A 15,079-nucleotide genomic window follows, 5' to 3' on the forward strand; every position below is an offset into this window, starting at 1 on the left:
CCCAGTCACAGTTTTGTGCTATCAGGGCCTTTGGATCAAGTTGCAGCAAAACCCTTCAGTTTTCCTGAGGTCTGAATTCTCCCCGTGCGTTACAGCAGCTTGAGAGCGTGGGGCTTGGCCATCTGTTCCCAGAGCAAGGCAGGCGGTCAGCGCTGTGATCCTCATCCTCAACAGTAACTTCTCCACCTTTGAATTTTAATTCAGAGGGTGGATAAATAATGCTCATCCTCTTCACTGCTTGGTTTGTAACCTGTACAGGTGTTACAAGCCAGAGGTGAGGCCACATCAGAGCCTTGAAGCTGGTACTGCCTTTGCTAGCCATCATACTCACTTTCACAAGCCACCATGAGAATTTTTGCCTTTGTCAGCTTCACCGAGGCATTTGCTTAAGCTTTGAAAAAAAAATTATGTATTTTTTTTTGGCTTTCGTACTTCCAGCCAGATGCCTCCAGGACTTCCTCTCTGATACTTCTCCTTAGTTTGTCAGCATGGTTTTTAATCCCATGCCAGTAGCATATTAAACATCTGTACAGCAAATATGACTACTGCAAGTGGCTTGCTTTTCTTAGCTACCTCTCAGAGACTTCTGGAAGTAGTTGGCAGACCGAAGGTTGAAAGCCACTGGTGTAGGTGACAGGAAGACCAGGCACAGAGGGACAGTTTTTGGTAAATGAAAGAAGGACCCCTTTAAACAGTGTTCTTTTCTCTTGAGAGACAAATCTGTTAGTCAGGTCCTCGTGACCAGTGCAGGGCAAAATGAATCCATGTGCGTGTCAAGTACGAGGATCTTCTGAGCTCTTCCGAAGTTCTGCAGTGCTGAAACTGGTGCTGCAGGCAGCACGATGCAGCACACACAAGCCACCGTGGATTGAACAGTGGGTTGCAATCACACAGAAGTCTGCTGTTTGCTATGCTCCCACTCGCCACACTCCAGCAGGTAATGTTTACAACTGGGGGACTCTGCACACATCTTTGGTGTAGTGTCTCTATGCTGAAAGTGCTAGAAGGGACAAAGGAAAGTCCCTGTGTCTGTCTGCTTTGAGGATTATTTTCTAAAGCATCCATATTCATTGCAGCCACGTGGGCTGTTCTGACAAGCCCTGGAAGGTGCACTGAGATCCCATTAAGAGCCTAATTTTGTCTGCTCTGCCCAATAAACTTCGGGAATTTAACCTACATTGGATTTGTCTGGTGGGAGGTACTCTGACCACATCTCCTTCTGCAAAGGCAACCTGCCAGACGTGCAAGCAGGGATTTACTTTGCCTTTACAGAAATGTCTGTCCCTAATTCTGCCTCTCTGCACCGAAGTCAGCTGTGAGGTCCCACACTGCAGTGGCACGTTCGTGCTGGGCATGAGATGATGGCTCATGAAGAGGGCAATGCCTTGGCTGGTCCTGGGGCTCCTGATAAGAAGTAGACATGGGGCTAAGCTGCTGTAATTTCTTACGGAGATGGTGGACTTGCTAAATTATCATTCTGCCCACCGAAAGTATTGAAGATGGCAGTTCCCTGCTCTAAGGGAGGTCTCTTGGTCCGTTTTACATTCTTGCTATCTCCTTGATAACATCCTTGGTGGGGTCGTGGAGCCCTTTTGTTCTCTGCTCTAGTTTCTAGCATTTGTTGCTCTAGCAACACTTTCAGACCCAAAGCAGCGGGATCCTGGTGCTAACACACGCTCCGTTTTAAAAGAAGGAAGCAGAGCACAACAGGTGATCACCGGCTTTTGTATGGAATGGTCGTGCCTTGAGGTGTGAAGGAGGAACGGCAGGTTGCGATATCTCCTCGTCTTGCAGCTGGCATTGTTTTCATTGTAGAAGATGAGAAATAGTCTTGTGTTACTGCCGCATTTACAGTTTGTGATGGTGCTGTATTATTTTCCTTTTCCAGAGTATGCCAACGCAGGTTAGGCTGAGGCTGTGTATCCATCGAAGCCAGGCCCAGAGCTGGCAGCAGGATTGCTTCCCTTTGTGGGGAAATAAATAACTATCTCAGTGGTCAGCACCTCCAGCGGTTTTGCAGGCTCCCCTTTAGAGCTGTGCAAAAGCAGTAAGGTCTAGACTGTCCTTCCAGTGCAGATGCGCAGACCTGCTATTTATCTGGATCTTTGGAGGGGGAGAGGAAAGAGCACTATATTTTATACCAGAAAAATGCAGGTGGTGTGTGAAAATAATTCTGGTAGGCTGCAAAACTCAGGAGCCCGCTGTTGCTCTGGAGTGCGGTTTGTGGGATCCTGTCAGCTGCTTTGGCATTTTGTGGCTTTACTATAAATGGCAATAGTGATGCAGTGTTATGTGTTAACACAATTTTTTTCTCCCAAGCGCTCTTCCATGCTTTGCCATGATGTTGCAGACTAGACTGACAGTGTAAAAGCCACCTGTAGATGCTTTGTGGGTAAGAAGTGGAGAAATCCTTTTCAGATTTCGGGCATACATTCCCACAGCTTCCTGCTGTCCCAGCCACTGATGAAACGAAGAACCGAGTGCGCTGCGTGTTGCTAGAGGAGGAAACCTCAGTAGACTCCTCCACAAGAAGTCTGACCCAACTGGCGAGTGCAGTTGAAGTAATTCATTACCTGCTGCCTTTCACCTGACCTTCTTTGCCAGACCTCTGAAAGACGGTGAAGGCTGAGGATGTGTCCTCAGATGCCTGCGTTTTGTAGCAAATGGAGTGAGTACCAGTCATGGGGTTGATCCTGCTTCCAGTGGGTCACCCCTTTTTGTTTAGGTATCAGGCTCAAAATCTCAGGTTTTTTTCAAGCTAGTGTGATTGGAGATGCTCAGTCTGCAGTATTTGATCATCGTTATACAAATATGTTCCTTCCTGGGACCAGTGGGCATGTCAAACGAAGCAAGATGCCTCTGTGCTCTGTTCTTTGGGAGCTGCTGGTGGGACGGTCCCAAGTCACGCCACCTTCTTCTCTGATGTCTCTGGCATTGCCTAGAGCCCTGGCAGCCTGCCTAGGTGGGTCACAGCTACACTGCAGCATGGTGGCGGGGCTGCCCCAAGCTTGATGAATCTGGGACACTTCTGCAGCATAAGCAGAAAGCTTCACGGGCTCCAGGGGTCTTGGATTTCCGATGCTTGTGCAACTTGTTGGTACGTTGTTTACCCCCTCCTGTGCCAGCAGGTTAGCACCCGATGCAGAGGATGCAGCATCGTGTAGGCCGTCGCCTACGTCCTCTAGCAGCGGAAGCAGAATTATTTATTAAGTGTTGCTCTGTTCTTTTGGTACTTTTAGATTGTTTCTGTGACTTGTGCAAGAACCCATGGGTAAACAGTGAAGGTACCAGAGTTTCTAGGTTCTGCAGTACTAGATAGAAGGTTGCCGATGCTCTAGGCTTGTATTCCAGCTGCGTGGTCTCCTGCAAATTACATAGGCAGTTCTTACCTCTTTTCATACAAATGAGTCTTTAAAGGCAGTCTGCACGGAGAGCATAAAATGCCTACAGGAGTTTTCAGCAAGGCTGGTTTTCTTCTCTGTTGTCTGTTGCCCAGTGTTGGCACCACTGGATTTAACAGCATCACCTCTGGGTCACTCCGAAACGTGGAAGAGGACCCTTTGGCTCCCGTACTGGTATCATGTTTAGTCCATGAAAGAGCAAAGAAGTGCATTTCCTAGGATGAAATGATTAATTGTATAGCCAGGGTATAGAGGTCACAGCAGGGATATTAGAAAGGTGCCATCAGTTTGCTGTCACGGTGGTGTTAAACAGGCTCTTGCTGCTATTTCCGAGGCTCCCAGGGTACAGTGAGGTGGGTCACAGGGAGCCAGCCAGGAACGGTGATGTGCGTTTGGAAGGCTGCCCCGCTCTGCTTCTTCCCTACAAGTGACTGTTTGAAGGAGAAGGGGTTTGCTTCCTCCTCTCTCATCTTCTTCGTCCAGCTGCAACTCTCATGCTGCTCGTGACAAGTGAGTGTCAGAGGTGGATTTCACCATGTCACGTACTCTCTCTTCTGCGGTATATTAGCAGTACGCCACCGTACCGTTCTGCAGGAACCTCTCTGTCCTAGCTGCTTTTTCAGCCAGGTTGAAGGCTGGGTGGGTTTTTAAATGATGATATTTTAAAATTTGAGAACAGCTTTGATTTATTGACCTGCTGCCTCTATGAATCGAGCTGTCTGGGCTGGCATCTGGAGATAAGAGGCTGTCGAGTAATTGCTTATTATTGACCGATTGCCAGCTTGGGCTGTTTGCTTGAAGAAGAATCAATAGCAGTCAATCTTCAAAGTCTAAACTCTCAGGGAGTATGACTGGTTTCCAAATTGGGAATGACAGGTCAGGATAATTCCATATCTGATATCCCAACTTCATGTTTGAGTGTAATCCTGCAATGGAGGAGGAAGCGCAGGACATGATCTTCCTGCATCAAGGCTTTCACGTCTGCCTGCTCTGCAGTCTGGGATTTTTCTTCGCGGGGATTTTCAGGGACAGATCCTGCCCTGGCTCCAGACCTTCCTCTGAGAAGTTGGAGCAGCCTCAGCACTACCTGAGATACGTGGGAGGCCAGGGCAGGATGAGTGCAGGCATCGTTCATTAAGTCCCCAAGGGGTAGAGCTGGGAGGGGTGGACGAGCAGCCTCTGCTATGACACATCCAAACCAACCAGTTTGGATGCTTTATAAATAAAACAATGCGTCTATTTTAATGCATGGTAACAGAGATTTCCTTTCTGTGAGTGATTCTATTTAGGTGACAACAGAACAAAATATCCAGTGTCACCATACGTTTTATCATTCCTTATGGAGACTTGTCGCTATGGTGAGCGTTCATTTTAAAAAGCAGACATAGCCCTTATTTAACACTATCATGACATGTTGCCTTTTTTGTAGATTCACGTGTAGGGCTCACAACATAAAAGGGGCTTCATGGCATCAAAGGCATCCAAGACTTTTTTTCCTTTTTTTTTTTTTTTTTAATAAATGTTTAGATCTTTGTAGTGGCTGGGGTGAAGGCTGGCGACTGGATTTGCGAAGCAATCTCACACCTTCGGCTGTAGCCCACTCCGGATTTTCCCCAGCGCTCCAGGGATGCTGCAGGGTCTCTGTCCTAGACTCAAGCAGGGTTTAAAACTTGAAATAAGAGCCTTTTGTGGGGGAGGGGGAGGCTTGAATCTCTATCAGCTACAAAGAGCAATTAAGCAACAGGACATAAAATAGATAAATGGGAAGGGGAACGGCAGTAACCCTGGTAATATGGGAAGATGAAAATGGAGGAATCTGCTTCTAAAGCATAAATATTTGTCCTTAATTTTGGAGCTTTGTTTTCACCAGGAAAACTGGGATTTGAGGTGCACCGTGTGGGGTGAGGGAGGAACACCTCACGAGGAGCAGTTTGATCTACAGTGGTTGAGGAGGGAATGGACAAGATTACTGGAACAGCCTTGTTTAGATACTGGATTTGTTGTCTACTAGCAAATCCTCATTTGCATGGGTCCTTAATCTGTGGAGTTAAATGTGTCTCAGGCTCTGTTACCTACTGTGATGCAGAGTTGGGAGCTGGGTTTTTAAAGCTGTTCCTTTTTATTTGAACGTTCCCCCTCCCCTCCCCCCACCCCCCAAATTACCTCCCTGATTATTTATTTTTTTAAAAAAAGCAAAGATGAGCCAACGAGTGACACAAAGGAAAAATCTGCCGGTGAGAAGGAGCTATTTTTGACTTAGGATTCGGTGGGTGAACTGTCCACCAGCTTGTAGAGAAAAGTCAAGATCAGACATTTAAAACGTGTGTCGCAGGGAAGCCACTAGCCCCCCCCCCCCTTCCTGACAGGGCACATGAACGTGAAATCTGTAAACCTCGTTGGAGGTGGAGGGTTGGGCAGGGATCCTCTCTGGAGCCCTGGGAAGGGATCAGCCCTCATTTTTGGGGGGCTGTGTAACTTTGCCTGTAGTCCTGAAATGGCATTTCCTCATGTCTGCAGCAGCCCTCATTTCATGAAATGGATGCAACTGCTGAAAAAAGATCTCGCGTGAGCATGCTCACTGGAAGATTAATCCTTTAGAGGGAGTTGGAGAGTTAAGCTACTGTAATTTCTCTGCAGTTGGCTGCAGTAAACAACTGCTCTAAAGACACGAGGAAAAAAATTGACGGAGGTATATGGGATTAATGTACATATCTTTTTGTGTTTCTACTTTAAGGTTGAGGGTTTGCTAAAGGTTTTTTGTCTAAGAGCTGGGGAAGAGGGATCTGTGTAATGATTTTATGGGTGACCTTCATGTTGTGGTTTCTGTTTTTTCCTCCAGGCCAAAGCAATCCTATTTCCGTGCAAGGCCACGCTGAGGCACGGGCTGGCTTTCTAGAGCTGGGGTAGAGCACCAGGGTGGCTTTGTGTTGAGTTAAATGGTTGTACGAGGGTACGAGGCGAGGCCTGCTGCACGTTGAGCTGTGTTGGCAGAAGGGAGCTGAAAACACCTAGTCCTGTTTGGTTGTGATCAGAACCCAGCGGGGCTCGAGATCTCGTGCTTCTGTTGGGAAAGAAAATGTGTCAAGGGATTAGCTTTGATTGCCTACAGAATAATAGTCTTTTTCTTTTTATTATTTATTTTGCTCCCCCTCCTCCCCATGCCTGAGGAGCTGCAAACCTGTGTCAGATGGGGGAAGAAAAATAATCGTTGAGCTCTTTGGCTTTGCTTTAAAGGATGATCGCTTTTCGCATGTTGAGGAGCGAATGCCTTGCCAGCGAGGTAAGTGTTGCAGGCACACGGGTTGCATCAAGGTGGAACCCAGCTCCTTCCTTCCCAGGCGCTGCTTTCCGGGTGCATCCTGGAGGAAGGAAAACCTCTCCTGGCTCCTAGAGAGTGAGCAGTGTTTTGTCTGCTCGCCTCCAGAAAGTGTGGGTGAAGGAGGATGTGATTTACCACCCTTGATGCTTTCTATCCGCTTCCTCCAAATACTTACAGCACAGGCGATGGAGGGCCGGCCTGGGGGCTCCCAGGACATCCTGCAGGGATACCTGGGTGGCTTGATTTTTCTCGGGCTGCTTCAGCGCAGTGCTTGAGCTGGGAGAAGCAGTGCTCACTAACCACAGCTTGCATCTCTACCTCTTAAAAACATCTAGCTGATCCCTCTAAATGATGAGGAACTGAAGGTGAACTGCCAGCAAAATGTGCCTGGCTTGGGGGGGTGGGGGGGTGGGGGTGGGTAAGGGCATCGTTTTGAGTGTTCCTAACTGGAATAAATCGCCCCCCTCGAACTCAAGTTGTTAGAGATTGTCCTCAGCAAGTCACCAGGGCAGTGTAGGATGGGAAGAAGGGTACACCCTTCCTCCTTTCCAGGGAGTGAAGAAAATAATAGGTGCAACTCAGCCTTTGCCACTGAAAACTCATTGCGTGGCTGTGGTAGCAGCCCTGATGTTACCCGGTGTTACTTTTATGTCCAGCCGCATGTATTGGAAAGTGGCTTCGTATTTCCTTGGAGTGGTGTGAAGAAGGGAATAATAATTCAATAATTTTGCAAATGTCAGTGGTTCCCACTAGATTCGTCCTGTGGTAGCTGTCAGCTTACATGTGACACACAGGTGGATGCTAATGCTGTCGGATGAGTTCAGAAGGGCAATTCTATTACAGACTTGGCTGAGCTCGAGGTGCTGCGTATTTGAAAAAGAAAAAAATTCTGCCACCCCAATGTTGAGGATTTTCACTTGGTCCCTCCTTTTCCCCTCCTTTCCAGAAGCTCTGGCTAGCACAGATTGTCTGTTCTGTGGACGGTTTTAGGGAACATTGGTGGCTGTGTGCGTAGGGGGAATAATTAGCTACCAAATGCAAATAGATTGTTTCTTGCTGTTTCAAAATCATTGTAATTTCTATTGAGGGAGGGTTAATTATATCTTTGTTTTGATGGGTGTAAGGAAAATGATAGAGATATAGCAATATAAATCTATATAAGGAGGAACGTTGTTTTCAGAATACTGTTTTGGAAATTGTGAGAACAAAGACTTGTCTCTTGGAGGACCGTGGTTCTGTCGGGATTCAGCGGTGTTGCGTGTTTCTCAGTGGTGGATGAGTGTTTTCTGTTTCAGATTTTTCTCTTATGCCAGCGACACATCTGCCACCACGACAAGGAGTTTGTAGTACAGAGGAAAACTATCAAATTCTGGTGAAAGTGCATTTGTTTGAAGGGCTGGGACATAGCTTTTTGAAAAGCCAAGGTGAAAGCAAGGAAGTGAAAATAGCCCTTAGAATTTATGATCAGAGTGTAACAAAAATACATCTTTAACCAAAAGTGTGTAAGCAGGGGGCTGCTTTACCGGTACAGCACCCAGAGGTCCCTTGGCACCAGGACTGGTTCGTAGGCTGAAATGAGGTGCTTGTCCCTGGTCATCACTGTCTTTCCCTTTTGCAGTGGGCGACTTTAGGGAGCCTGGGTCCATCAGCTCATTCTTTATCGCAACCTCACCGGGGAAGGGAATCGGGTTCATCTCTGAAACGGTTTGGACTGGCTGGAAACTTTTTCCTTCAGTCTCCAGTACCAGGGTGGGCATCTCTGGCACCAGAAAACAGGGGAAAGGCTCAGCAAAAGGACAAAGGTGACGCTGTTTCCTCAGTGCCATGCCTTTTGGCTCGAAGCCAGGGAGCAAAGCCCTCCTACTCTTCCTGTTTTAGAGTAAAATGGGGAAAACGAGCCGTTTGCAGTGGCTGAGGAGAGCCCCTAGCACGGAGCGCTGTGCTTCAGCCTTACCACACCTTGGGTGGCTGGAGACTTTGTGCCTCCGGGTCGGAGCAGCTTTTGCAGAGCCTCAGCCCACAGCTGCTTCCCTCCTGCGCAGGGCTCTTCGGTGCTGAGAAGGCGTTCAGCTCCTCTCCAGCAAGCTCTGGAACTGCTAAGTCTGAAAGGGAAAAAAAATAATAGCTACAACCAAGTTTAATTTGGTCGGTTTAAAATTTGTGGATCTGTTGGTTCTTGGGCTCTGCTGGAGGAGCTCTGCAGCTCCCTGCCAAGGTGTTCTCACGGAGCGGGCACCCCCGTGCAACCCCCCCAACCCTTTGGTATGGTCAAACGTTGGTTCTTCATTCAACCTGGGCTGAAATGGGGGCAGCGCCTGTTGTGGGGCAGGTGGTGAGCCCCAGCAGCCGACGGGATGGGGCACATCAGCGCCGGCTGTAGGAGCAGCAGCCTACAGGGAACGGGGCTGTCGGTTGGGGAGGCAACAGCCAGTGCTCAGGCTGGTGTCATCTGGGGGGAGCAGAGGTGTCATCCCACCCGAAAACCTTCCCCCGGGTGTTTCACTCCTGTGTCCTGCCCGTCAGCACACTGGGGCTGTGCACACTGTGGTGGTGCAGGGAACGCAGCGCAGGGGACTCCTGATGCTGTTACCGAGATGGGTAACTCGAGTTTTTCAGGAGGCTTCATTGCCTGAATTTGCAGGCTCCTGTCTTTAGGTTTCTGTGAGAAAACCTGCCTGTATGGCCAGTTTTGTCTCTTCCTCCATCAGCATAACTTGGTGCAGTGGAGGAACTGAAACCTGAATGTGGGACTTGCTCACATCTTTGGTATTGTAGCAGCCAAGGACTGCATTCAAAACAGAAAGAACAAAATGGAACTGAATCTTACAGGTCTATCTAAAGAAACCTTATGCAAACCTGGCAATCACAGGGAAAGTTACTGCGCTGGGTAATGCATTGCATCAAGGTCCTGGTCTTTAATAATCAAATGCTGACCACTTCAAAGCCCGGTGTTTTTGCATCTCACCCTTCTAACTGCTTCAGCCAACCTTTAGTCAATTGGCAATGACTTGAAAACCAGACATTATGATATAAGCCTTGTAATTATTTGCTGTGATGAATCCTCTTTCTGCTGTGAAGCTGTGTGGAAGGGTTTTCTGTAATGCGCAGCATTTCTCCACCTTCATGCCTTACTGAGGCTCGCTTCAGAGGAGAAGTTTTATCTCCTGCTCTCCAGCCTTCCTGGGCATTTTGGAATCCGGCTTACGGCTGCATTTCAGCTCCTTTAACACCCTGAACCAGCTCCTTGCTGCTGCAGCCTCCTTTGTGCCCTTTCACAGCGCTCTCCCTCTGCCCCAAGCCCTCTGGCTGGGCTGCCAGCTCTTCGCAGGTCCTGGGGAAAGCAGGGAAGGGTCTTGTGGCATCTCCCTGGCAGATCCCATGGGAGCCCTGTGCTCCAGGGGCGCTGATGGAGCTCTGTTTTGGGAGGGGACCGGAGCAAGCCTGAAAGCAGCAGCTGGCAAAGAGGACTCCCTACCCCCCTTCTCCCTGAGGATTAATAAGTGAAGTTATGGACATGGGGGAAGGAGCTGCATTTTTTAACCTGGTTGTGAAATTAGTAGAATAACTACCTTTCCGGTGGTGGATGAGGCTTAATGAATTGATCAGTGTGGAGGAGGACGTAACATTTGGGCTTCTGAGTGTTAGAAAAGCAATGCACTGCAGTATGTTATGCTTGGGAAAATACGGTCTGTGGTGAAAGGGAAGATAGAAGAAAAATCCTGCTTTAAAGACCTGCCTCCACCTGCAGGGAAAGATGGAATTAAACAGAGCAGGGAGAGAGCAGAAATGGAGGAGACAGGGCTGTGGGCATGGCAGCCAGAGGAGGAGAGGACCAGGAGGGATGGATGGATGGGGCTGTGCGGGAGGAGGAGGCTGCTTTTGAAGGTGGTGGTGAAGTGACTTGGTAGCTCCTGGAAAAAAAAAAAAAAAAAGAAAAAAAAAAAGAAAAGGGAAGGCAATGAACTGCAGGTGATTCTTCAAGCGCCATCTAGTCCGTGACCTACTTGCTGCCACAGTGATTTGCAGTTCGAGAAGCAAACAGAAGACATGGCTGTTCCCCGTGGGAAGGGCAGCGGTGCCGGTATGTGCGGGAGCTTTTTCTAGTGGTGCTTTCTCCAGCTGCTGCGACGTGGCAGTGCCTGGGCACCTGGAGTTTGTAGAGCCACTGCTGGAGAGAGCAAAGGGAGCAGCTTGGAGCCATGCATTTCCCTCTGGTGTCACAGCAGTGGGGGGGGACAGCGCCAGATCCTGGAACCAGGCTCAGATTTATGAGCTGGCATAAACACGTGGGCTCCTTGATGCACGAGCGAGCTCCGTCCCCAGGAGGGGTGCGGGGCACTACGTAACTGGCCTGTCTGGGGACATGGCTCGCCAGGACATGATACGAACAGTAGGAATTATTCATCCCTAACCTTCTTAATAATCCACTGCAAACTAAGAGCCTGCTTCTCCTGCTTCTGCTCCTTCAGGAGCCCCCACTAACCTGATCATTCTTAATCTCATCTTATTTTCCAGATCATCAATTTGATTTCTCAGTACTTTTACAGTCAGTGTTCCCGGGAATCTGTGCCTCCATCAATTACCTCTCTTTCTTTTTCAAGGCTGTAGCAACCTTGAACCACAGTTTCCATACTATTTTTATAACTCACGCTGCTTATTAGAGGAGTCCTTCAGAAATAACTGTACAGTTCCTACCAAGATATCCCAAAATTTTCTCAGTAAATAGTAACTCCGTCTCTTGCCAATATGAACTTGAAGGCTCTCCTTTTCCTCTTACTCACTTCTCCCACTGGGGTTTGGGATTTAAATGTCTTACCTTTAGTTTAATTGCTAAATAGAGGTATACATGCATGTCACGGTGTATCAGATACTCCTTTAACCATATTAATCATGGTGCTGAGCATCACGTGCTACAGGCTGGTGTCAAATAGTGGCGTTGGTAAGACAGTCGCTCCTCTGCTTTGCATTCATCAGCAAGCATTAGCATATAACCTTCCTTTGTTTGCTTTTGAAACTGGTTCTGATAACTTCTGCAGTGGCTGAAATCCAGATAAATTCATTAATCTCAACGGACTCAATGTGGATTTACTGGGGGCAGAGCCCTGGATGGGAAGAGGACCCTAAAAAGCGGTGACCTGATGTTGTCAGTGCCCAGTGCTGTAGCTGTGCTTGCTCCTGTGGCACCTTTCCCACTCGGACTGGGGCTGCTTCAGGCTTACCTCTCTACAAAATGAGATTGGCAAGTGGCCTTTGTGACTTTTTTTTTGGGGGTGTTCTAAGTTGCTATATTAAAAAATTAAAACAGTGGCTCCAAGAGCGTCTGAAATGACCGTCTTCCTCCTGCTGATGGCATGTAGTGAGTTAGCAGTCCAAGGTTATTTAACTCCAAAACTTCTGCACTTGCCTTGCAGACTCCATCCAAGAATATCTTTTCTTCGGAAAGAAAAATGAAAAAAAGTCCTCTGTTTTTCATAAGTTGTGAATTGTGTTCTTGTCTAAGCTGATTATTTTATTTATTCCAATAATCCTCTCTTCTAGAATAAAGGAAAATTAATTGTCTTCCTATTTCCATAATGATTTGCCCTTCAGACAGTTGCCAGGCAAAGTGCTTAAAACCTGAAATGAAAAGATGGTGAATGTTTAAGATCACTGAGCTACTGTAGGAACATGTTTGTATTTTAATAGGGTGGTATTCAAGTAGTCCCAAAGAGTGCTATTTGCTCAGTGTTCTGTAGGATTATGAAGTTGTTTTTTTTTTGCTTCTGCATATGAAAATGGGGTCAAGCCTGCTGTGGTAGATAGTGCAAGTCTTAATGTAGGATTTTGCTAGCAATATGGACTGCCTGCAGTTGAAGCCTTAAAATTATCCAGCATTAATGGGGAGCGTTGTCCTTGGGCTTTGTGGTGTGTGTTTGCTGGAAGGTGGCTTTGCTGCATTTCAGTGCCTGGAGACGGGCAAGGACTGACTGACTTACAGGTGTGATGGGACAAGCTTTTCCCTGCAAGAGCTTTTCAGTGGCACCTGCCTGGCCCTTGGTTATTTTTAACTTTGTCTTTGGCTGAAAAAAAAAAAAGTTACCTGATTAATTTGGGAAAATGCTGGAATGCTTCCTTAAAAGGCTCAAAAGTGATGTACTATCCGGTGATGACTCTCACAGCTAAATTAGAGCTTTTGTGGGTGCGTTGGTTGAGGAAGGGAGTTTCATATTTTATCAGCTAACACATTTATTTTTTGATACCAGACTAGGCGTTGAGGGCTCCTGACTAACCGGGCACGCTGGCGAAGCTGGTGTGGACGCAGCAGCACAGCTCCGGATTTAGACCAGCACCAGGGGCCTGGTGAACCTGCCTGCCCTCTGCTTTGCTTCCCAGTTTTATTGCCATGAACTTCGAGAACTGGGGATGTCCGTGCTTCCAGTGGGGGTTTAGACTGAGGGCGTGCAAAGAGAAAAAAGCACAATGCATTAAAAACAAGAGTCTTGCATGACAAGAAGGGTTTGATGCCCAGTCATCCAGGTCCCCATAAGCATTGCACGTCCAGGTGTGGGCTCCCAGGCGCAGGGAAAAGGTGCTGGCACCATACCTGGATGTGGCCCTGACTCATTCCTCATCTCACAGCGTGACCGGAGGCACTGCAGACAGTTTCCATGCTGTGTTTCAACACAAGAAACCACATGGCAATAAATTCCTCATACCTGTCGTATGTTCCCTCTCCCCTTACGTGAAATTGCTCCAAAGGAGCAGAGTGCAATCCATCGTGGAAGAGAGAAGGGTGGGGGTTAATTAATTTTCATGATCTTTCCGTAGCACTTGGTCCAGCTAATAGTGATTTGTCTTACTTGGCTGCTGCAGTAATCCCGTGAGGGACCCACTGGGAGAAGGCTCGGCACAGAGCCCGTGGCCCCCAGGTATTTCCATGAGCTGCAGAGCGTGTGTGATCCCACCTGTTGCGTTTACAGCCAGAGGTTTGTGCTGCCATCTCAAGGAGAAGAAGAATGGAGGTATCTCAATACCACCCAACCCCAGGAGACTGCCGTACCTGGGTGGGATAGCAGCCCATCGCCCAAATGTCCCTTAGCACGAGGGAGCGAGGGGGGCTCTCGCTTGGGTAGAGTGAGCTTAGGGGACATAAAACCAGGTGTGTGAATGTCCTCCTCAGGTCTCACCTGGTAGTGCTGGGCATACAACAATCTTTTTTGTTAAACATCGTAAACCTGCAGGGGAATTAATTAGAGTGAGTCCTGACAGCCTTTGGCTTTGCCAAGGACTGATTTCAAATCGCTCTCCCTGCTTCTCATAGGCGAGATCTCCCTCCTCCCTGTTCAGAAGTCCTGGGGTGGTGTAGGTGTAGGCTGCGACACAAATCCACCCAGTGGTGTTTGTTCTGTAGCTGGTCTGCATTGCTATTGCTGCTGTCGGTACACTTGGCTTATTGCACGTAGCATGGAAGAAGATATCCCAGACAGAGAACACTCAGGTGGCCACCTCCTGTCTGTGAAAGTTGCTCTTGATTTCATTTTTTTAGGCTCAGTCTATTAAGTTGCAGATGGAGCTGTATTTCCAGGTAGTACAAACCCATACAGTTCATTGAAGTAGGTGAAAATACTCTTAATTTACAGCAGTTACGGTCTTGACCTGTAGGCATAAGCTACGTAGGTATGATGTGGAGGGAAAAGCCTGAATTTTATCAGTCACACAGAGGCTTGCTTGCATAAAAGAGCTCTATGCTGGCTGGCATGGTTGTCAGAAGGGCTTTTGAAACAGCAAAGGTTGTGAAATCGTGGCAGGGAACAAGAGGACAGGAGCTGGGCAGAGCAGCGTGCTACCCTTCCTGTAGCACAGCAAAGACTGGGAGCGTGGGTGGTGATGGCTGTATTTTGTAAGGCACCTTCCTCATGCTCCAGGCATTCCGTGTGCTAGGCAGTGACCTATGAGCCTTTTTCAAATGAGAGGAGTTTTATAGACATAGTCTTTTCTCCTGATCTTTTGACGTCTCTTTGCAGGAGTAACTGTTTGTTAGCTGGGGGCTGTTACTAGTCCCGTGAGACAATACTGCTTTTGAAAATTAATAATATTTTTTTTAGTCACCACCACTATTCTGTTCATCTTGTCCTTTTGCCTCCTGTTCCCCAGGGGAGTTTTTGCCCTTCCTGGATCTCATCCTGATTCCTGCTTGCGAAAACAAATCCCAGGTTGCTGATGAAATCAGTTGTCTGATGAGCTGCATCATCTATGATTGTGCAGGGAGGGAAGGAACTGGTGCCCTGCCAGAATAGCAGTGCATTAATACTGTGCTCTGGCTAAGGGCATCCAATCTTCCTTTCTGTGTATCCTCTGTGTAGCTGAAGTAAGAGGAGTT

The 15,079-nt window shown here is 47.9% G+C and overlaps 1 protein-coding gene across 6 annotated transcripts in view; it reads left to right on the top strand.

The window, feature by feature from the left end:
- The window catches only part of EHMT1 (euchromatic histone lysine methyltransferase 1), a 121,544-nt gene that overhangs the window by 14,763 nt on the left and 91,702 nt on the right, over positions 1 to 15,079 (top strand). Inside the window, exon 1 of one of the 6 annotated variants that reach the window (XM_080402122.1) lies at positions 2,430 to 2,546. The exons of 2 other annotated variants lie outside the window; for them this stretch is intronic. Coding sequence is in view for 1 of the 4 variants with exons in the window: in XM_080402125.1 (XP_080258251.1) it covers positions 6,637 to 6,681 (45 nt within the window). In the remaining 3 variants the exon portion in view is untranslated. Of the gene's footprint in view, positions 1 to 2,429; positions 2,547 to 5,562; positions 6,091 to 6,128; positions 6,682 to 7,157; positions 10,802 to 15,079 lie in introns of those variants that run through there. 3 more of the 6 variants (XM_080402129.1, XM_080402125.1, XM_080402131.1) reach the window with 3 other exon arrangements.

Source organism: Falco punctatus (assembly GCF_963210335.1).
Source record: "Falco punctatus genome assembly, chromosome: 9".
Lineage (NCBI taxonomy): Eukaryota > Metazoa > Chordata > Aves > Falconiformes > Falconidae > Falco > Falco punctatus.